This window comes from Amblyomma americanum, chromosome 7 (assembly GCF_052857255.1).
Source record: "Amblyomma americanum isolate KBUSLIRL-KWMA chromosome 7, ASM5285725v1, whole genome shotgun sequence".
Taxonomy (NCBI): domain Eukaryota; kingdom Metazoa; phylum Arthropoda; class Arachnida; order Ixodida; family Ixodidae; genus Amblyomma; species Amblyomma americanum.
In genome coordinates this window covers 94420179-94441771 of record NC_135503.1, presented here as the reverse complement: position 1 = coordinate 94441771, position 21593 = coordinate 94420179, and the positions used below count along the sequence as shown (strand labels likewise).

The 21593-nt window shown below is 44.5% G+C and overlaps 1 protein-coding gene across 3 annotated transcripts in view; it reads left to right on the top strand.

Moving 5' to 3' along the window:
* The window catches only part of LOC144099415 (uncharacterized), a 61895-nt gene that overhangs the window by 9206 nt on the left and 31096 nt on the right, over positions 1–21593 (top strand). For 2 of the 3 annotated variants that reach the window (XM_077632706.1, XM_077632705.1), the window contains exons 2-6: positions 7790–7985; positions 9881–10082; positions 11064–11167; positions 12403–12602; positions 21397–21565. In XM_077632706.1, coding sequence (XP_077488832.1) covers positions 7863–7985; positions 9881–10082; positions 11064–11167; positions 12403–12602; positions 21397–21565 — 798 coding nt within the window. In that variant the 5' untranslated portion in view covers positions 7790–7862. Of the gene's footprint in view, positions 1–5820; positions 6090–7789; positions 7986–9880; positions 10083–11063; positions 11168–12402; positions 12603–21396; positions 21566–21593 lie in introns of those variants that run through there. The other variant, XM_077632704.1, reaches the window with a different exon arrangement.

Genomic DNA, 21593 nt, shown 5'->3' with positions numbered 1-21593 from the left:
TTTTGTTAAGGTCTGTGAATTTTTTTAGCCTTACGTTGCTACATTCTGTCAATTTTTATTCTTTCCACAATTCCATTTCTTCAGTTTTTATCGGGTTTATCCTTATTATCTGCTATGGATGTTTTATCGGTTTTTATGGCTAGATCTTTACACCTTGTGACATTAACTGTTTAAGTCAACATGTAGTTTTTTTTGGTTACCATCCCTTTGAGTTTCTGCGGACTTTTAGCCTTTTCACCCTGTTGTGGTTTTATCGCTTTTATGGCTCTTTACACCATGTGACATTAACTGTGTATAGTCATTGAGTGTAGTTTCCTTTTTGTTACCACCCCTTTTGAGATTCGGTTCACTGTTGGCTTTATCACCTTGTTTTGTTTTTATCGCTTTTTGGCTCTTTGCATCATGTGACGTTGACTGCATCTGACTATCTTTGCCACTGCCTTCCTATATATTGCGCGAGTTTCGCTCAATAAATTCAGTTGTCAGTCAGCGCTCTTTCCTGTCACTTCCTCGTTTCGCCTTCCGGCTTCTTCTTTAGCGCTGTTTTCACTATTGTCAGTGTACATATAGGCCCGAATGGTCAATATTTGAATGTGCGGCTGATGAAGCATGCCGGAGATTTAGAAAAAGGTAACATTTCAAACAATATGGTTCTTCATTGTCGTGACTGCAGAAAGCGCAAGAAGAAATGTTATTCCCTTTTTTCCAAAACGTGTGTTCTTTTTCGTCACCGAGATCGTGTAACGCAGGAGATTGTTGCAGCCTATCATATCGCGGAAACGGAGCATACATGCGTTAGTGACCCTTGAGTTGGCTTGTATGGCGCAGCGACAAGTTTTCTGACAGGGCGTTTATCTTTTCCTGCACATCGGTCGGCATGTGGCGTGAGATTACTATGGATTTGTTTTGGTTTTGTTGTATGTATAGAAGCCTCTGAATAAACAATCTTGTAGTTGCAAGAAAGCGCTGCGTTCCTTCTGTGTCGTTGTCTGTTAGCTATTAGGTTTTTCATAATAAACGGCGAGCGCAGTTCACTTTAAGATCGAAAACAGCTTTGTTTGAGCAGGCGAGCGTTTAACGACATCAGTGATAAAATCTCCGTCAAGAATTGCTTTCAAACTTTTGTTCATGGATTCCAGGATATTGTGGAGGCAGAGCAAGAAATTATTTAATTTAGATTCAGGGTAACGTTAAATTACACAGCGCATGCAATCATAAGATGCCTGTTAATGGCTGCGGACTCGTATGTTGCTAAGAATTCCGAGAATGGTATTCGTTTTCTCAGCACCCATTACTTGTACTAGGAGTAGCGTTTCTTATCCTCAATACTGATGTCTAATATATTATGTAGTTAGGTATGTGCTATATTTGGAGAATTACAAACACAAGTATAAGATTACGTCTTTTATATTAGTAGTTGATTGAAAAGAGCTTCGACTCTTATTTGAATACACAGATGGAGACGAATATCGAGGGGCTATGACTACCCGGGCAGCCATAGACAGCATGGAGTTTCTGTTTCGCTTCCAACCTTTGACGAAGATTAGAGCTGGTGACACACCATCGTCTGGGCTCTGTGTTTCGACCTGCATAGGAATGGAGTTTTTGCGTGGTAGAATTTCGCACAACAAAGTATTTTTACATAACCCAGTAAAATTTCTATGCCTTTTTTTAGGAGTAGAAATATTTAATATATAAATATTATTAAGGTGCCTAATCCCGCATCATTCTTTCTGCGCTTATTGACGTGTTTTGCAATTGTGAAAACATTATGGCGTTATAGGAAACAATAACTGAGCTTCACTATGCGACCACTATAGTCGAACCAATGTTCATTCATAAACCAAGTTACTTTTGCCAACATTGGTATGGGAAGTTATACTTCAAGAAGGGAGAATCAATATATGTACAAAGCGAGGTAGCCGAATGGGCGAAGGGCTGGGCATGCAATGCGAATAAAGAATAATCACTGGTCCTTAAGGGTAAAGGAGTAGATTTCATGATGGGGCGGAAGAAGGTCAGGTGGGCGGATGATATTAAGAAGTTTGCGGGGATATAGTTTCCGCAGCTGGCAAGGGACAGGGCTAATTGCAGAAACATGGGAGAGGCATTTGCCCTGCAGTGGGCGTAGTCAGGCTGATGATGCTGATGGATGTAGGCAAGACGTTTGGAAATTTATAAAAATACGTTTCGTCTAACCAGTGGAGTTTAAGCAAATATAAATGTCATGGCTGAACTCTCCGAGCCTTGTTAACAAGACGAGTCTCAAAAAGATTAATATTGCGTCGAAAGGAAGTTTTTTTTTTTGCAGAGGCCAGCTTAAATACGCATTAAAATACTCATTATAAATAACATTTCTAAGTATTTCGGAAAACATTCTACTCAAATTGATGGGGCTACAGTTGTAAGTTTTCGTTTTACATCACTCACATCAGTGAGACTGACATCGACACTCTCATACGCAAATTTTTTCTCGGAGGCAACATTTTAAGACATTTCTAATAATGTTTAAGGAATGGACACACTTTTAATGTCGAAAAATACCGCACATTAGGCCTTGCTACTACCGACAGCAATGCGTTGGTTTCTATCATATAGGACGCGGCGTCTTTCTTAAAATCTTGCTTACATTTAGCTGCGACATCCCGTATAAGTAGCTAGCAGTGCGAAGTACGGGTTTAAAACCAAACCATTCTTCTTAAGGCATATTAAAGTCTTCCGCAAATATAACGTGTTCTGTCTAGGAGTCTCTTCATGAAGCGATAAAATGGGTGCGCACTAGTAAAACAAGGAGATCTGCAAAAAGAACAAATGGCTAATGATGTGTACGCACACTGCAGTATACGCACACTGCAGCAGGCAGTTTGAGACAGCTGGCAATTTACATTAGGACGTTAGTTCCTAAGAATGAAGCTTTACCTAGACGCCATTGCTGCGTACGTTGCAAGCCGTGCTGCGCGTTGTATGCAAGGCAGAAAATATTTCGCAATCGCCTATGTTGCCTTCCAGCCACGACTTTCTTCCAGTAACCAAACGTGCATTCTTCCTATGCAACTCTAAAAGATACTTGGCAGGTTGGGTTATTAGGCTGCGGTAACCACTCTCTTGTTTCTAAGAAGCTTCGGACTATCTCCTGTGTAGATTAAATACTATGTTCTACGTGTCGCTTTTACAACGGAAAGTTATTGTAAACGCTTTTCGTTATAGTAAACCTCAATATGTTATAAATGTTTATGGCCGCTGTGAAGTTCGCTAGAAGCTTACTTCACTCTCAGTCATGTTTTATGTTAAAACATTTTGGCTATGATTTGGGCCTTCTTTCTGATTCTCACATTACAATATTTTCTTTGCTTGATTTTGCTCGTCTATTGATGAAAATTGGTACCGTGAAAGATTTTAAAAGCGTTATCTCTTATCACGTTTCGAGATTTCGTGGGGTCTGCTAGCACCCTCAGATCACAGCGCCATCTGTGGCAGCAACTACTCATCACGTTTCGAAATTTCGTGGGGTCTTCTACCATCCTGAGATCACATCGCCATTTCTGGCAGTAACTAGAAAGCAGCACATATCGCATTGAGGCTTGCGGTGCCATATACAGTAGCATTGTAGAAAAAACCAGTGTACCAATGACGACGTCACTGTCCAATATGGTGGATAGAGGTGCAACTATGCGAGTATGACGTCAGGAGACAAAATGGCGGCGAAGTTTCGGTTGCTCGAATCGGAAATGGCGGCCATTAAAATTGGTTGTGTCCTCCCATCTCTTTCCCCCGTGACCAAAAAATGTCCTATAATGGGTACGAAAACTGTCTCGTCAGAGGATCGCAAAGTCCGCAGACATTCTTCTTCTTCTGTTGTTGCCAGGAAAAATGAAAAGGAAAGTGCACAGGCCTGCCCACTGGCTCAAGCTGAGTCACAATCGCTACCACGTGCTGAAAGTAGGAGACTTCATTCGATCCGCTATATATATACCCCGACAACAAGAGGCACCCATCTGGGGACAGTTGTGTACTCAATTCGGTAGAGAAATGAAACCCTATGGGTTATAATATAGAAATAAAACCACAATTAAATAATAGGTAAACACTGTATACATGCAATTACTAATTGAAGCGTTACCTTATTGCTCCGCAAGCCGAATTCATGGCCCCCCTACACCCCCGAAACAAAGAAAATTCCGTTTGGGACATAACATGAGGGGGTGTAACTCGACAACGGGTAGTCGTAATTTCTCAGATAGAAGGCGCTAGGTGTCGATCGCTCCGCTAGGCGGCGTGCATGTAAGCGTAGCCGAGCATGGTGGTAATCCACCCCGTTTCAAAGGGTATTACATTCTGTTTCTTCTTCTCCTTCTTATTCTTAAGGCATGGCACATACCCACATGGGGAAATTGGCCAAGGTGTAATGGCATAAACCAGGAAATTTCCATAGTTTCTTCAACGTCTTCCAGACGGTGGCTCCCTTAAAGCTTTTTTAGCTTCGTAATCGTAATAACGCGCATATTCCTGCATTATCTCTTCGACCAACGGAATCTAATTGTACACCCCGACAGTCCACAAGATATTAAGATGCACGAATAAGCGTTTATTACGCATCTTATTACTGTGACGGGATAGCTCCTAGCTTTCTTCGAGACAAAACTAAATATAAACTAAATAAGATTTAGAGATACACAGGTAACTAATTGGTATATGACTAAATATTTTCCATCACCTATAACGTAAAATTTAGGGATTTCAGGATTGCGTTAATGATTTTGCTTTCTACAATGCCTGTCGGGCTCCTTCGCTCCAAGCCCTATGATGCTCTGGCAGGCCGAATATTTGTGCAGTGTTTTATATTTGTTGCTAAACAAAATGTTATTTTTAAAAAAGCGTACAGTGCAAAGAAGTTCATTCTGAACGTTTTTCTGAAACCTATACCCTCTGTCATATTGTTGTGCAAAAAGCTTTTTTTTTTACTCAGTTTGAGCTTAGTAAGCAACAGACTAACATTTACATCATGATTCCCGCAACACTGCATCAGCTTTTTTAATGTTAAATAAATTTATTCGAATATTCTTCGCTTTGAATGCAAACTTAGGCATTTTTGCCTTTCTCGAGGTTTTTATTGTGACTTTGCTTTTCTTTAAAAATAAATAATTCTATGGTTAAAAGTCGCATCTTGTTCCTGGCTTAATGCCCTAGTCAGCGTGCTTTTTCGAAAGCTGCGGCGACAAAAAGCAAGCTATAAACTCTCAGAGCAAAAAGAGTTATCGTTACGTCTGCACTGCTCCTGCGATTCATTTTCTTTGTGTGGGACACCGTAAAAGATCAGAAGTGTTTTTCAAGATCGATCCAGCAAATCACCGTAAGATACCTGTTGTGACGCGCACATGAAAGTTTTGTGAACTCAGCAGCCGCCTTACATCGGTGTTTAACGAGAGCACAGAAGAAACTTTATCCTAGAACACCTTGACGTATGGGCAGGTTTGTACATTTATCTTCATGCTTCTCTTGTTCGCGCCGATTGGAACAAAGTTCGCCTATTATCTCGGGCTCAGCGTTAAAAAAAAGTAGTTTTGAGCTTGTGTTCAGTTTTTATTATATTCGTAGTGAATGAACAGGAAGCCTGCATAAATTCAGTGCAAGCTGAATCAAACTGAGCGCGCCGGCACCTAAGAGCTGATTTTCCTCCTCTGCACAGATGGGCTCTGGGTTTCACTCTTTGTCGTCAGCAGGCAAAAAAAAATTCTGAAAAAAACAAGGGTTTAAGTGTGCTCTGAACAGATCTCGCATACGTCGTACGGATGGCCTAAAAACATTTCAAGTAAGGGATGCAATAACGTTTGGCGGCAGTAACATCACGCGAGCGTAAAGTGGAAATGTCAGAGCCAGGTACAGGTGTTGTGGCTCCAGCAGCTGCTGGCGTAGATCGCACACGCGCCGTGAAACGAAGCGTCGACCCAAAAAGCGAAGGCCGCAGGAAAGGCTTAATGCGTAGAGACGACACCGTCCAGAGGCCGTCTCGCTGGCATTACAGTAGCGTCGAATGAGGCCTTCTCTTGCAGCCCGCGAGGAAGCACGACACGTAAACGCCCAGCAGCGATGTAAGCGACAGATCAGTTTCATACAATTATTAGTTTTAATAATATTTTCGTTACAAACAAAAAAAGCCACTGTACTGAGTCTCATGCATGGTTGATAAAGATCGTGGAAAGAGACACGCACAAACACCCAGCACAAAGAACACGAGACGCCGGCTTTGGGGATTCTTCGTTCGTTTTTTTTTCTTTTTATGCGCTTTTATATTCATGCATTATAACCATCTTGCCATATTTTCTGCCCTTCTTAGTAATTATTCTATTAAGGAGCATATTATCGGGTGTATAATTTGATGCTACTGTTACCTAATGTCCGTAGCCTCATTTGATAGCAGTATGCCATCATATTAGGCCATTGTGTTTCCTTTGTCTGTGAGCAGTGGATATGCTCGCTCTTTGTTTTGTGTGGACAGATGATACGCTATTTAGTCTCTGCCAGCAGCCGTGGTCTCTTTTGACTGCAAGTAGATCGCGGCATCCGACACTTGGTATGCTCGGAAAAAACAATTTGACACTGCTTGCGGTCTTACGTAGACGTACGAGTGGTTTGAGGGATCAGTAAAGCGCCCCTGCTTGTGTGTAGGAGTGACGTATCCGCGACTTCCAACCAGAGGGAAAACATTTTTTTTTTCAATTTTAGTTTATCAAGCTACGGACTGGAGCGGAATGCTCAGGACGTAATTTATGACAGAATAGTGGGCGCAGAGAAGCGAATGCGGAAAGACGGGATAAGAAAAAGTAAAAATACAAACCTGCCTTACAAAAACTCGCCTAAAATTTCTATAATTTTAATAAATAAATTTCCACAATGCGTATGGGTTCCTCAACGAGCCCCTCACCTTGCTGTTGTTCTCTGTTAAAAGTACCGCGTGAGCACCCTTTCTGGCTGTATTCATGGCACAGCTCACCACACAGCTGCTTCGGGACAATGGCGGTGGAACACGGCTTACCACGTCCGCTGCCATGGCTGGGCGTACCGCGGCTGCACACTGTCATAGTTAGGCTTTATGTAGTATGAATAAGTTCGGAGTCAGCCAGGAGGGGACACAGCCTGCGCTTTGGATGTTTGTGAGCTCTCAACAGAAACGAGTAAAGAAGGGAGTAAGCTGTCCTCTAGCGTATACTCTCTTTTATGAAAGGTAGTATAAGCTAGAGGACAGCTTACTTTATTTTTCTGCCACATAGGCGTATTCTTCTTTAAAGTGTAGAGCACTGCAGACACCAAGGGGAGTTTTAAGTGGACTAGCATCGCACAGTAAACGGGCGGTTTATTCCTGCGTTGCTCTCCTTTCGGAACGAGGGTGCGGCTGCCGGGAATTACCTGGCGACCTTAGGCTCATTTTGGTCAATGGCTTCTAATAGTAGAATAGTCGAATACTGATTACTCATTGGTGGCGTTGAAACTTCAGCGCCATTTACACCTCAAACTGGGCTCGTGTGCGCTGCCTCTTCACAAGTGCATGCGCCGGGAGATTTTATCAACGTTTGGTGAAATTTGACGCCTTTTAGACAGAATACTAGGCATAGGCATGAAATGCTTAAGCCAGCATGTCGCACCCACTGACGTGTCTATGCAGCAACTAAGTAACATAATTCCTTGGTATGTTCAAAAAGAGAAGGAATCACTCGTCCATCTCCGCTAAAATTTGTTTTGTCACTTACAAGCTTATTATGTATTTCAAATATGAATTCACCATTTCTGACAGAAAACCAAGCATACAGCCGTAGTTCCCCGAACGAAACTTGGCTGACACTGCACGAAGACGCTCTTCAGCTGAGATGAGGGCCAAGATAAAAGACCGTGTCGTGTACTCACCCTTTCCCACGATCGAAATACCTTGCTGCTCGTTCTACCAAGCTGCCAAGGAGGCGCTCCTCAAGGATCCGGATAAGCCGGCACTGGTGGGTGTTTTCTTGCAGCATTAAAATATAAAACTTGAAAGCACCAAAAATAAACGGGCACTCAGAGAGAAAGGTGTTTCATTTATTCCATACAAAAACGCGTTTTAATGCCAACTATGATACTGTCTTTGACAACGGAGCTATGGCCAGAAAATCTCCAGAAATAAAATACAAACATCGCCTTCGCTTAACTTTCTTTTCAACAGAACCGCGATTAGGTCAACGCCAATTTGCCATCGCGGATGTTTGAGGATAGGCAATGGCGCTTTTCACTTTCTAGCTTTAATTGCAGTCTCGTTTTTGGTCATGCGTTAAAAGCTCAAACTATTACAAGTCAGCAAAAAAATGGCAGTGGCTCAGCTCGGCTATGCCAGGATATACGTAGTGAGAGGTACGTTTCCCTGGCTGAGCTGCTTGTGGTCACTGCATGTTTAGCAATGAGATACATTGGGTATAGACATATTTTATTCATTTTTCTTCACAGAGACGAAGACTGCCGGATGATCAGTGAAATAGCATGCAGCGGTCTCAATTTTGTCGATACAGTATTTCGATTTGGTAGAGCCTCTTTAGTATACAAGCTCTATAATAGTTCCTCATTGTGTAGTCTGGACGTGAGGGTCAGAAGCTAAATTAAAGTCAATTTTTTCTTTCTTACACTGACGAAGAGATGTAGTCGAGGGCTCGACGTCATACCGTCTGGTCGGGAATCATAGCTTGATGAGATTCACTGGTCACCGACCAAGGTCAAACACAAATAATGACGTTTCGGGAGCGCTACGGCTCCCTTGTCCACAAAGACCAACCAGCTGGACGTCCCGGGCTTTTTGTAGCGGTTAGTATCGTTCTTAGACATTTCGCGTAGATAGGAAGCAATGTGCCATCATTCTTATTTATTGTGTTGGACTTAGTGTGGATGTTTAGTGGCTCGAGATTTCGGTGGGCTGATACATTCTTTTCCGCTGTCAATATATCTGTTCCATCCCAGTTAATTTCATGACCACTCTTTTGCGCATGCTCCGCGATTGAGTTCCTTGTCACTTTTCTTTTTCGTACATCGTACTGATGTTCTTTCAGGCGTCTCATGAAATCTCTCGTTTTGCTTATGTAAACTGATGAACAGTCGGCGCAGGCGATTTTGTAAACCACGCCGGGAGACTTGGCACGAGGGAGCTGGTATTTCACGTTTACAAACTCATTTCTTATCTTGCCTGTTGGGACATGCGCAACATGTACGCCGTGCTTTCGGAACGTCCGCGCCAGCGCCTCGCTGATCCCTGATACATACGGGATAAGGTCTCGTTTCAGTTTCGGTCCGTTAGCACTTTCGTTTTCCCTGGCAGTAGGCTTTTTCGATGGAGCCACTCTCTGCGTGTTCCGAATGAAGGAAAGCGGGTAGCCGTTTCTTTTCAAGTCATTTTCCACTGTCTTTATTTCGTGATTTAGGGCGGCGTTGAATAGAGATGCAACCACTGACCACTTATGACTGACAGCGTCCGCTGGATTGAAATCTAGGTACCTTCCAGAATTCGTCGGTTTCCTGTAGACGCGAAAACTAAGACCTGTCCGAGTACGGGTTGCCACGGTGTCGAGGACCGCAAGGCAGCCGTCGGTCTCTTCCACAACAGTAAAGTTGATTGAGGGCTCAATGGCGTTGAGGTGATCAAGGAAAGTTAACGTGTGCTTTCGGTCTATGACGCAGAAGCAGTCGTCCACATACCTCAGAAATACTTTTGGTCGTGGTTGGAAGGTGGCCAAAGCTTTGCTTTCGATCGCTTCCATAGCCTTGTTAGCCGCTGTTACCGAGATGGCTGCCCTCATTGCTGTGTCAAATGTCTGTTGGTAGAAGCTGCCGCTGCAAGCAGTACAGTGCTAGTAGTACAAATCCAATGCAGGCTGATGGCGCCGTCCTGGTAACGCGCAGAGAGCTCCTCGTGCGCATGCAGCGCTACGCAGCGGGATTCCAGAAGCACGGCCTCGGACCTGAACACAGAGTATGCGTCCACGTCGAAAACGGTGTCGATAACTTTGCTGCCATGTGGGGCTGCGTTTTCGCAGGGGCAAGTGTCGTCCTGGCGAGAGCATCGCTCACTGAACGTAAGTAGAGAGCATGAACAAAATAAAGAGCCCACTTTTTTCTTCTCACTTTGTGCGCAATGCCGCACTAGTAATCATGCAGTGAATGTCGAAGTGTAACAATAACCTTTTAACAAGCTAATTACTTACCAAAATACGTACCAAAATCACCTCATTCTTTTGGAGTTTTTGTCAGAAAGTACTGTTGCCAGGCTTAAAACAGAAAAAAAGGTCAACCCGCGTTGCGGGAACGATTACCGCACTCTAGTATTGATAATTGTAGCTAACTCGATTCACGACAAGATAGTGGGAGCGACGCAGCATCTGAACGGATGAGTGTGACTCGTCATATTGGTAGAAAGTTCTCTTGACAGTTTCGGCTCGGGGTTGGCGGTTAATGGGTTAAGAAGTAATCATATCTAGGTTATTTTAAGCCTTCACCTGGCAACTTCTTGCGTTCAGCTGGTTGCAAACACATGCCGACTATATATACCACTTTGTGTCGCGGTGCGTAACATGTAATTTTTGGTGCCGCATTATCGAGAATTAACAAGAATTTCAATTTTAATGCATTGCCAATACAAAACGTATGGGCACTGTGACTGAGAACAAAAAATACTGTGGGACGATAAAAAGACCGAAAAAGAAAATGTCCCTGCCCGTACCACTAAGTATAACAGGCTTTGTGACTGAGAACAGCCCGCGCCTCCCCGTCGACTGGTTTGAATCCAGTGAAAACTGTAGCGAATTTCTGTAACTTAAATTTTACTGAATTAACCGCCAGTCACCTGAATCCTGTAGGCGGCACCTCTTCTTAATGTGAAGAGGCGGAGATGTAAAAATTGACTAAATTCCTCAAGTTAAATCCTGGACAAACTAAGGCACGTAACTTAAAGGCCAGTTCTACTTTCAAGCCGGCGTCGTCGGAAGCGTGTTAGGCACTGCATGAGTACGAGCAACAAGCTAGTCATTACTTCATTCTTGCTGTCTGTCGATGTCAAGGTGAATTGTGCTACCAGCTCCGCGACAGCGAGAGCACCCATGTTCTGACAGAGCCAGCTTTAGTAGTGAAGACTGCTCAGGCGGCGGCGTCCCTACAAATCAAGGTGAGATAGAATTTTCAGCTCACACTCGAGTGTTCTATTAAATAATGACTCTTTAAAATTGTTAATGTATGCCAGCGTAAAATTAACCTGTGTTTTACTCGAAAGAAGCGCTGGTTTCTGCTTGCAGATATCTACAGTAGTCGTGCAAAAAAGCACACGCGTCTCCAATTTTAGCATGTTTCTTATTAGTGACGTGCACAGAAGTGCCGAGATTTGATGAAGAACGGTAATCTGATCAATACTCTGAACTGATCACTGAAAGGCTGTGCATCAAGCAGAAATTATTGGCTCTCATTTGCTTGAGGTTGATGAGAACTATTCATTCCCTCCTTGTTATGTTCCGAGAAGTTCCTCTCTGATTTTTCTATCCTCGTCGCCAGTGTTGTATCGGGAGTTGTGTTGCCGTTGAGCACAAAGAACCCAGGCGCTTGAGCCCATACTTTGTCGTCGTCGCCTGGTGCCAAGGATGCCACCTCGTGGAATATTACAGGCTTCCCAGTAATTCATTAGGGTCATCCGTCCAAAACAGTGCTTCAACACTCTCATCGTTGACGCGGCCAGCAATTACTGCTGCCTTGGAAAGTTTGATTTAGGGACAACGCGTAGGACATTTCTTCCTTTAACAGGAAATATATTTAGAGCGGCAAATTCAAAAGGTTCAGTGAACAAATCTCAAAGGGTTTACTTATTGCCCGTTTCAAATTATGATTTATATGCTTTTCCTGCGCTAGGATATGACGCGCTACTTCGTCGATAACATGACAGTTATCTTTCTGTAAAGTACCGCATTTTTAAAAGACGATCCGTTGCGACCGCGCTTGGAATTTTCTTTCATTGATGCTGTGGAAAGCTGGTGATCGCGCTGTATTCTAGAGACCTGAATCTGAGTGATGTGAGATGGGGGTGAGGCCAAACTTACAGTTTGCTTAAATGACTGTTACATTCCTAGTTTTTCATGACGCTGAACATCCTTTTATTCTTCCCGGAAAGCCAGCCGCATAACTTCACAAGACTAAAGACCTTGCGCAATAGTATTTTGTTGCTTATCAGTATCCAACCATGGCCCGAGATCCACAAGACCAAAACAAGACAAACTGTTCAGAACGAATTCTATGCAGTTTTTTTCTGTCGGTAAGGTTAAGGATCTTGAAGAAGTGCCAGAAGTGTAGTGTGCATTGGCACGACAGAATTTTCGCTGTTTTAGAGCGACCAAGTTTATTTCATTCCATGTGCAGGGGTTCTTCTCTATGGGTCCGGCGGACGGGTTCGTGTCGATGGCTGAGTTCAGGGACCTCGATGCCTCCTTCACTGAGGTTCCCATCCAGGACCCCAGAGAGTGCGTGCTCGCTATATGCTACACATCGGGCACCACGGGCCTTCCCAAGGGTGCCGTCACCACACACCATGGCTTCTTGGCCAACATGGCCACTGCGGGGTGAGTGCGTCATACCTTTGAGTATTGTGGGCTAAAGAACAATGACTACCACAACAAATTGAGCGGCGGTAGAAACCAGCTGAGAAATTACAAAAAAGAGATAACTGGTTGATTGCAAGTCGGTGTAATACACATTCATACATCAAAACGTCTGGCGAAAGCACGCAGAACACTGAATAATGAGGGAGTAAGGGAGGTAGGAGTCACCAGTTTCGACAATCTGAATTGAGATAAAGCATTAAAATATCTGCGTGCGTGTAAAATACAGTTGAGCACAAAGAAAGACACCGCAGCCATGCATTTCAATGTTACTATTAGCAGCATTTGGAAAATAAATATGGTGCTGTGCGATGTCAGTGCACGTTAAAGATGCCCAGGTGGTCGAAATTAGTCCGGAGGCCTCTACAACGGCGTCTATTTCTTCCTTTCTTCTTTCAGTCTCTCCTTTATTCCTTCCCTTGCGGGACAGTTTAGGTGTCTACCAAGATGTAAGACAGGCACTGCGCTATTTCCCCAACAGCCAATTTTCTATTTATATGTTACGGACTACATTGACAAGGTACAAGCTCTACTCGCCGACAGGACACAGATACACGCGTGAAAGTCCGCCCATTTCGTCCAACTTGTCTCGAGCCAGACCACTGAGGATGAAGAGAGCTTGGTCACTTTTAACGTGGTTTTGTCATTCGCCAATGTTCCGCTCTTCCTGGCAGTGTCTATTCGTAGCAGTGTACTACAGAACGGCCCGACCGTGAATGAGCGAACATCAATGAGCATGGAAGATGTATGGCCCCTCTGTGACTTCTGTGTGCACTGTGCCTCTTTCACTTTTCAATGACAGTTTCTGAACACACAGTACGAACTTGTATGTGACAGTGGATGCCAGTCACGAGAAGCTAAAGTAACTCTTTAGTCCATCGAGAGACCGGTGCCTTGCGCCTTCATTCCCTAGGAAAAGTTGTTCCTACGTTACGGAGACGATTGCTTCTGGGTCACAAATGTTCTCAGACTGAAAACTTTCAGTCCCATCTATTTTGTAGTGACCCATTCATGCATTGTATCGCTGAACACGAACAGCAAAGCAGCTCTCCTTTTATCGATGTTCGACTCACTACACACGAAAAAGCTTGCGTTTCTTGGTATGCAAAAACCTACCTCTCACGGGACGTTACCTGTAATTCTTATTCAGTCATCCACAGAAGGCATTTGTCGTATCAGCAGTATTGGAGATAGCACACGCCATCTGTCACTTTCCTAAAGAAAGAAGAAGCGAAAAGAACCGAGTTATCATTGACCTCTAAAGAAATGAGTAGCCCAGCTCTTCCATTCTCACTCTTCATTTGAAAACAGAAAACAAGCAACACAAATATTCAACGTCTGTCCCAAGCACACGCCCTGGATTAAGTACAAAGTGCCAGTGAAAGCTTGTCTCGTATTCTCGGAAAGGACGATATGCAAACAACACAATCCGACCTCAACCACCAGGCACCTCCTTTCTCGAACAAAAGATCATCGTCCTAAAGAAAAGGCTTAAGGCGTGGGAATAAAAATCACCTGATTGGAATGATCAGTGCCGTACGCTGGCAAAAACAAAGAATTCCCCGAAAGAGAGAAGCAGCACCAAGCTGTTGATGCAAAATGAACAGCGGTCAAAGCATGGTGGTCGAAAACAGAGAGGCACGTGAGAGGAGATTCACTCTGACGGATCCACAGTGCTGAAGACTAAGGCGTACACGCGCAGGAGGCTCATTCTTTAATGAACTAACATTCACCTAACGCGGGGGAAAGTTAACTGCTCCCTCGAAACACTTCTACATGAATGGTATGAGCCGGCGGCTAAGCGAGGGCTTAAGATCGAAGCTGCAACACGGCCGCACTCCATACTGATGCAGGAACCTTATAGATTCCGAAATGTGGCGTTAACTCAATTCAGGTCAGCGATCTTTTCACTCTTACATTTGCCTTTCCAACCGCAGAGCCCCCTGGCGAATATTTTTTTTGACCCCATGCTATATGAAATGACCTTAGTAATAATTTTAAAAATAAAGTGTATGTAGATAAATGCGACAGATCTGGTTCATACAAAAAATTTGTTTACTTTGCTACTGCGGTAAAAAGGGACAGCAAAAGGTGATGTGCGCGTCGATGTAAGACCCTCATTAAAGTCACGTTCAAGTTGAGCGCTCCTTGCTGCATACTGTGAGGCCTTCCCCAGAGAGCACAGATCTTGTACACAAATTTTGTGACTCCCTTGGGGCTGCAACCTATCTTGCAACAATGCGGACAAGAGATACCTGTCTATTTTACTGCCAGTGCTGTACCAGTGACCCTTCAACCAAAAAACTGGGGTCGTGTCTCTCGAAAAAGTGGAATTTTTCTTTCTGTGAATCCGAACTGATGAAGCCTCAATCCCCCAGAGCGCCACACTTCTCTACTACCTAGCACTACCCTCCATATGCGACTCTTACCCCAGCCCACCTACCACCGCCACCCGGCAGGCCTTCGTCCATTAGTAGCCCTAGCAGCGGAAGGAAAAAGTGACGGCGAAATTGAATTCAAAGAGGCCGTGAAAAACCCAGCTGCTCTCCAGAAGCTCCACCGACCAGCACCTCTTCACTTTGCCGTCCCCCAATCTCGCCACTCCGGCTCCATCCAGGCTAAATCCAACTGTTGCGGCAGCTTTATCGCATAAGGTTTCATAATTTTGCTGCATACATTTATCAATGATTATGAAATGTTAACAACAAAAAATGTAATAACGATTTCCTGATCTTTGAATAAATATTTACTCTACAACTAAGCGAGTTTCGCTAAACTGATATATTAATTCATCAACAGCATTTATTCGCAAAATCTGCTCGTGCACAACTGCAATCAACACAGACCAAGGCGAAACAAGGGCCCCACATGTGGCCACAAGGCCCACAGCAAAGCCGCAACAAGGGCCCACTGTAGTGCAATACAGCAAACCGACTGCATGCAATTCATGCACATGTGACGGGTACCATAGCTTCAAGCTTATATATCAACTGGAAAAGGCAGTTCCGTGAATATGAATAATATGCCTAGTTTTCGAAGCAGCCATTGGGTGGTTCATGCACTAAGCAGCTGACAGCCTCATATATGCAGGTCCGAAGTTTTGCTAGCTTAAAAATATCATTACTGAACGAACAATGAAAAAAATTCCGAGAGAGTCTTATCAATATATTTCTGATCTTGCTTAGAAGTTATGATCTGAACAAGAAATTAATGGTTAGAGCACACGACTACCACAATGAGCAGCTTCAAATATAAACTTAAATGTACATAAACGAATATTTAGAATAAAATATATACCATTAGTTATACCAGCATGTAACTTAACTAGAACCTACTCAACAATCAAATAAGAATATTTCAGTGCTCGGTGCTACATCCGCTGCTACGACGATAATTGGATGGATACACACGATAATAACGGAGGTGCGCAATAAACAGACATTACTAAACTCACTAATGGCTTTTGAGGCTTCCTGTTCGTCTTGTAAAGCAACGCCGCATACGTCACTGCCATAGCGGTTGATTTTGTTTATGGAGTGTTAACGTCGCAAAGTGGCTCTGGCTATGAGGGACGAAAGAAACTCTTTTGTTCCCGCATCCTCCGGAATTTTCGGTGCCACAATGTCAAAGGACGGTCGTGCCTAAGCTCGTCACTCTGCTAGCTTGTAACTGGGATGCCTTTCTCCCTCGAATTTTGCCCGGTTGCTCATTCTTTGGTTTTTCGTTCCCATATAATTTCTGGTCGAAGTTTCTTTTAGCTTTTGATTTTGTTCTATGTTCGCTGTAAGACACGCAAAGAGTAGATTTCACGGACAGCAAAAAATGCTTTTATGAGTCTTGGAAGGAAGACAACATCCTGTCATTAAAGTTGAGTGTATCACTTCTCAAGACACGCAAACCGCAAGAAAAAAAAATCTTCTTTTCCAGCTGTTTCATTTTTTTCGTTTCAACCCCGAGACATGGCTCACCCCAATTTTTCTATGAAATTCATGTGGCGGGAGAGGGGGGGGGGGGCGGCAGTCATTACTCCGGTAACAGGTCTTGAACTTGACGGCGACTATCAGTAACCATGAGTAGTTCCTACATTTCCTGGAGCTGACAAAGGCTGGAATTTGATCCTCATCGTTGGTCGGAAACAGATTTATTGTGGAAACTAATCTTTTCATTTATTTCGTAACCGACAAGTCGCGTTACTCGAAGGGAAACTTAGAAGCAAATGTTAGCTGCTTGTGGACGATACAGACAAAAGAAGGCAGGTAAATATATTTTAAAAGCGACTGACAGAGAAGTTTCACGAAATGGACTGCTCAGTCAGCCCAGACAGCGTTTAATTGCAATATCCTTCACGTAGCTTGGTAGATTTGATTACGAATTAGCCAAGTGCTATTTGATGCAGTTTAGAAATCAGTCATTATGTTGTACTTGGGAGGAAAACATTTATACTAAACCAAGAATCCTCCTATATTTCTTCGGACCACATCTGAAGTCCCACCCATTTCACATCCTGTGTAGCCACAGCCTCAGACCTTGCAAAAACACTCTCATCTTCCCAAGCGGCCAAAATGCTTGCTGTCTTCACAGGTGCACGATATGATAAGTCAGATTTACCGACAAGCCATTACGAAACCTGCTTCGATACTCCGAGAAGCCTTTTACCGACACGTTATTGTAACAGAAAATTCGTTATTGTAACAGAAAGCATTCCGAGTACGAACAATCAATCTAGTTCACGCTGATACCGAAAAGAGAAACCCGTCACAGCAGCAGCAAGCGTTCAACCCCACGTAAATAAAAAGTGTGCGATTCAGCCCTGAAAGCCATGAAACCAATGCCCCTTGGTTTGAACAACGCCGCAAAAAAATTTTGTGAATGAGCTATACACGGTCCCGAGCACCTTATTACTGCATTCGTAGAAGGCATTCGCCCACGCCGTGTTAAACTAACTAAAGGAGGACGAAGGGCTGTCTTCTATACCTTGCACGGAGTTATCTGTTCCGGTCGCCATTACACACCAACATGCCTTTCAAAAGCATTCCTTTACGACAGTATCACATACGGTCGCGTCTGAAAAACAAATTATCAATCGACACTTTTAATGTGAGGTCCTAGAAGCGCTGCAAAAATCTTTTTATTGTGTATTCCAGATATGAATGACTTGTAAACAGCATGGAAATAATGTGCCAGGCCACATGGCACTTTCGATTGGGCGGTTTTTCAGAGATGAAAATATTCGTATTCTCCCTCAGCCCCCATATTAAATTGACGTGACTCCTTGTGACTACTTTCTCTTCCTCAGACAAAGTACATCTGCAGGGGCATCTCCTTAAAGTGGAATACTTCATGGGGTATCATGAAAGAGGCTCTTACCGACAAGCTTAGGGGTGTTCTGGTATAGGCGTTCCAGCAATGCATTGAAGAAAGGTTAATACGTCTCATGCACTGTACCGCCTACCACGGAGAATTTTTCGAAGAACATAAAGCTGACTGCCAGTTTGTTCATAAAAAACAATGCACAAGAAGAAAGTTTTATTTTTTAGTTACAGACGTCATGCCTCTAGCGTTTTTTGCGCTAACCTGCCATTAGGCGAGCCTTGCTCGTACACGTGATTGGAGAGGCCGCATCTGGTTTCGCAGTTAAAAATGAATATGAACTACCTGGAAATTAGAGAACAGAACTAGCCAATGCGCAGAGTGTTCATCTTTAGGAACAGAAACATTCGGTCATCGTCCAAATATTACGTTGTGTTGGGGAAGTTGGAACTGATTCATATTATGGACCAGCGGAAAACGGACGACAGACCTAGGAAAGAGCCCGTGTCTTCTTGTCTTTCCTACATCCGTTGTACGTTTTGCGCTGGTCCACAATATAGTTGTTACGATGATCCCGGGCGGCGGCACCGCCGCTCTAGTAGTGAACGAGACGGTCGTGCCATGCAGAAGACACCAGGTTTATTCACACTCGTGAATATAAAGGAAAGTCAAGGGGAGAGTTCATGGGTTCCAGCAATAGTCAAAATATTGTAAGAAAAAACTCACTCAAGATCATTGTAATTCATAGGGCAGAGTATGCGGTAGCACTAGCGTTAGTCACTGACAATGACGCACGGAATGACCCAATGCGTAAATCGCTGCGCTACGCGGCGTGCTCTTTTCCACTCGCCTGATACAATCTAGGAATCATGTTGTGCAGTGTGTGTCGTTGATTATCGGTCTCTCTCTCTCTCCTCCCCTGCCCTCTCCCTAAGCCTCTCTCATTTCACCCTTCCTCGTCCTCGTGCCTTTTGTTCTCTAATTTGCTCACTTTTCCCGAGGATTCACAGGCCGGACTGCAACGACACACACACTTCGCTCTAATTAGAATTATATTTCCAGACAATTAAAATAAAATATCACCCATGTTTCTGCTTTGAGATTGATAGCAGGTACTGCGAGGGTAAAGTTCCTAAACTTTTACGTAATGAAGAGTATGTTTTGAGGAAGCCCGAGTATTTAAACGGAAAGAACGATCGCAACCGGCGCGATGGCTTTGTTTGTGTTTCGGTCTTCTGCTTGGCTTAAGTTAGTACGTCGAATACAATTCATTCAATGCGGGCCCTCAAAGGCGTGTCAGTGTGGGCCAGATGCCTCCACGGTCAGATTGAAGGCGTGGCCTTCCATTTTAACAATTATAGATAATAGGATTGCTAATAGATTTCGAAATATAACAAAAAATGGATGTCATTTAGCTCTGGATAAAGCTGGAGAGACGCGATAGCTACATCTGGTGGAGTGGAACTCGCGCAGTCGAATTTTTTTTTTGAAGCTATGTTTATTGCCTCAGGGCTTAAAAAGTATGAAATGATAGATGAGTAAGATGTCTAAATAAATGAAAAAAGGTGGGCTGATCTGATGAAATCAAGAAGTGAACGATGATATGGACCTTGTGGCCAGGCAATATAGGAATCCGGATTGTCCGGTGAGAGACCCACTGCCGCCAGGTGCCGAATTCTCGTCGGCTTCAGCGCCGGGCAGTCCCACAACAGTTGGTGGATATCCGCCTCAAAGTCTCTGATCTGCAGACTGGACACCCGGGGCGGGGATATAAATCTGAAATGAGTTAGGGCAACCCCGACCCGTATCCTCCGAAGCGCAACCTCCTCTGCACGGGTCAGACCACGGGGGAGGGTTGCCGCACACGGAGGGACTAGAGCACGTGTGCTGCGCCGGAGGTGTTTCTTTCTTGTTAAAAGGAGGGTGGTGTCATCCAGAGTGAGGACTCAAGGCAAAGACGAGGTTGGGGTCGAAAGGCGAGTCGCAGAATCTGCGCTGCTTTGTGCGCTCAGGAGGTCACGCGCGACCCACTCAGTACGGATTTGCTGCGGGATGCGTGCCGCTAGACGATGGATGTCTTGGCAGATTTCTGGGGTGCGACTAACTCGTCGTAGTGGGCATGTGACATGAAGGGCGTAATGACAATGCGGGCTGTAGGTAGCATAGGAACGGCGGCCACAGAGCAAAGTGCCTCTTGAACCGCAAGCATCTCCTCACTGAAGGAGAAAGGAGGTTCTGAGAGGCGAAACCTTGACATCTTGTTCAGAGCAGGCTTGCAAGGACAGTAATCTGCCGTTGTTGTTTCGCAGGCCTGAATGCTTGTGTCAACGTACATAACGTTGGAGCCATGCGGCAGATTGGCGTCTTGCTCTGTAATGCGGTAGCGAAACGACGATGCCGCGCGGGTAGGTGATGGCCGACGTAGATCAGTTGGTTTGTTGTCGCTTAGCTGAACAAAACGGCAGGGAGGAGAAACTGGTGGGGGCGGCTGTAGAATGAAGTGCGATGAAGCATATGGCCTGAGTGCACACATTGTGTGTGTAAGGTTTGACTTTAGGCGGCGAGCATCATGTCGTTGCTGCACCAGCTCATCTAGTGTATTCAGCTGCGCATGTTCTTGGAGCGCCACGATCGGGGTAATGCGGGGAAGGCTAGTGATGACCCTCATTGCCTCTCGATTAACAGTTTCTAGACGATCCCATTGAGCCCTCGTCCAATGCTGGAATTAGGCTTGGTAAATGAGGCGCGATTGCAACCGCCCCCACCAACTGTCGTGCAACATGAGAGCGGGCTCCGCCTGTTTTTGGAGCAATGAGTTTAATCAGACCCAACAACTGAATTGCTTGCTTTTAAGCCAGAGAAAGCCAAGCACTACCTGTTCCTGACTCGTGTATTGTCAAGCCCAAGATTTTTACGGTCGAACTTTCTTGAATTGGAGTTCCGGATAGATGGAGATGAATTGGTGTTGCGGCGAGTCGAATTGCAGAGTCAGTCTTTCGCCGCACCGGTTCTCTGGGCGTTCCTTCTTCATCTTCGTGCCACTTGACACGGCGCATGCGCAGAGCTGTTGCTGCTGTGGCGCGCCGCGCCGCCGGCAGCAGCAGCTGCTGTTCCGCACCACGTGACCAACCACGTGACCAACGGCGCCGCCACGGAGCTCAATTGGTGAATGGTCGAAGGGGTGACGTAGTGTAGCTGACGCTACAAAATGAAATTAAACGCATTATTTACTCATTGGTAAATAGCGTTTTAGACAGCCTAAAAACATATCATAAGTGTCTTCATTCCTCGATGCTTAGCGCGCTTATTTCAAGACTTCTATTTCAGAATGTTCCGCATTTGCATTGTACCTCTGTATTGTTAGCCAGCACTCGCTTTTACGACACGTTCTACGCTTCTCCCGCACATCTGCATTTTTCATTAACCCCTTCCTGTTTTTTTGCAGGTATTGCTTTACGTGGGACGAGAGCGACGTGGTGCTCTACGCGACTCCTGTCATGCATGGTTCGGGCTTCTTCTGCGTCACTATTGGCGTTCTTTTGGGGGCTACTGCTGTGGTGACTTCACTCGGCGCCAGACTAGAACGAGTCAGTGACCTCATCACAAAGTATAAGGTACTGTGTCAAACTTGGCGTTTTTTTG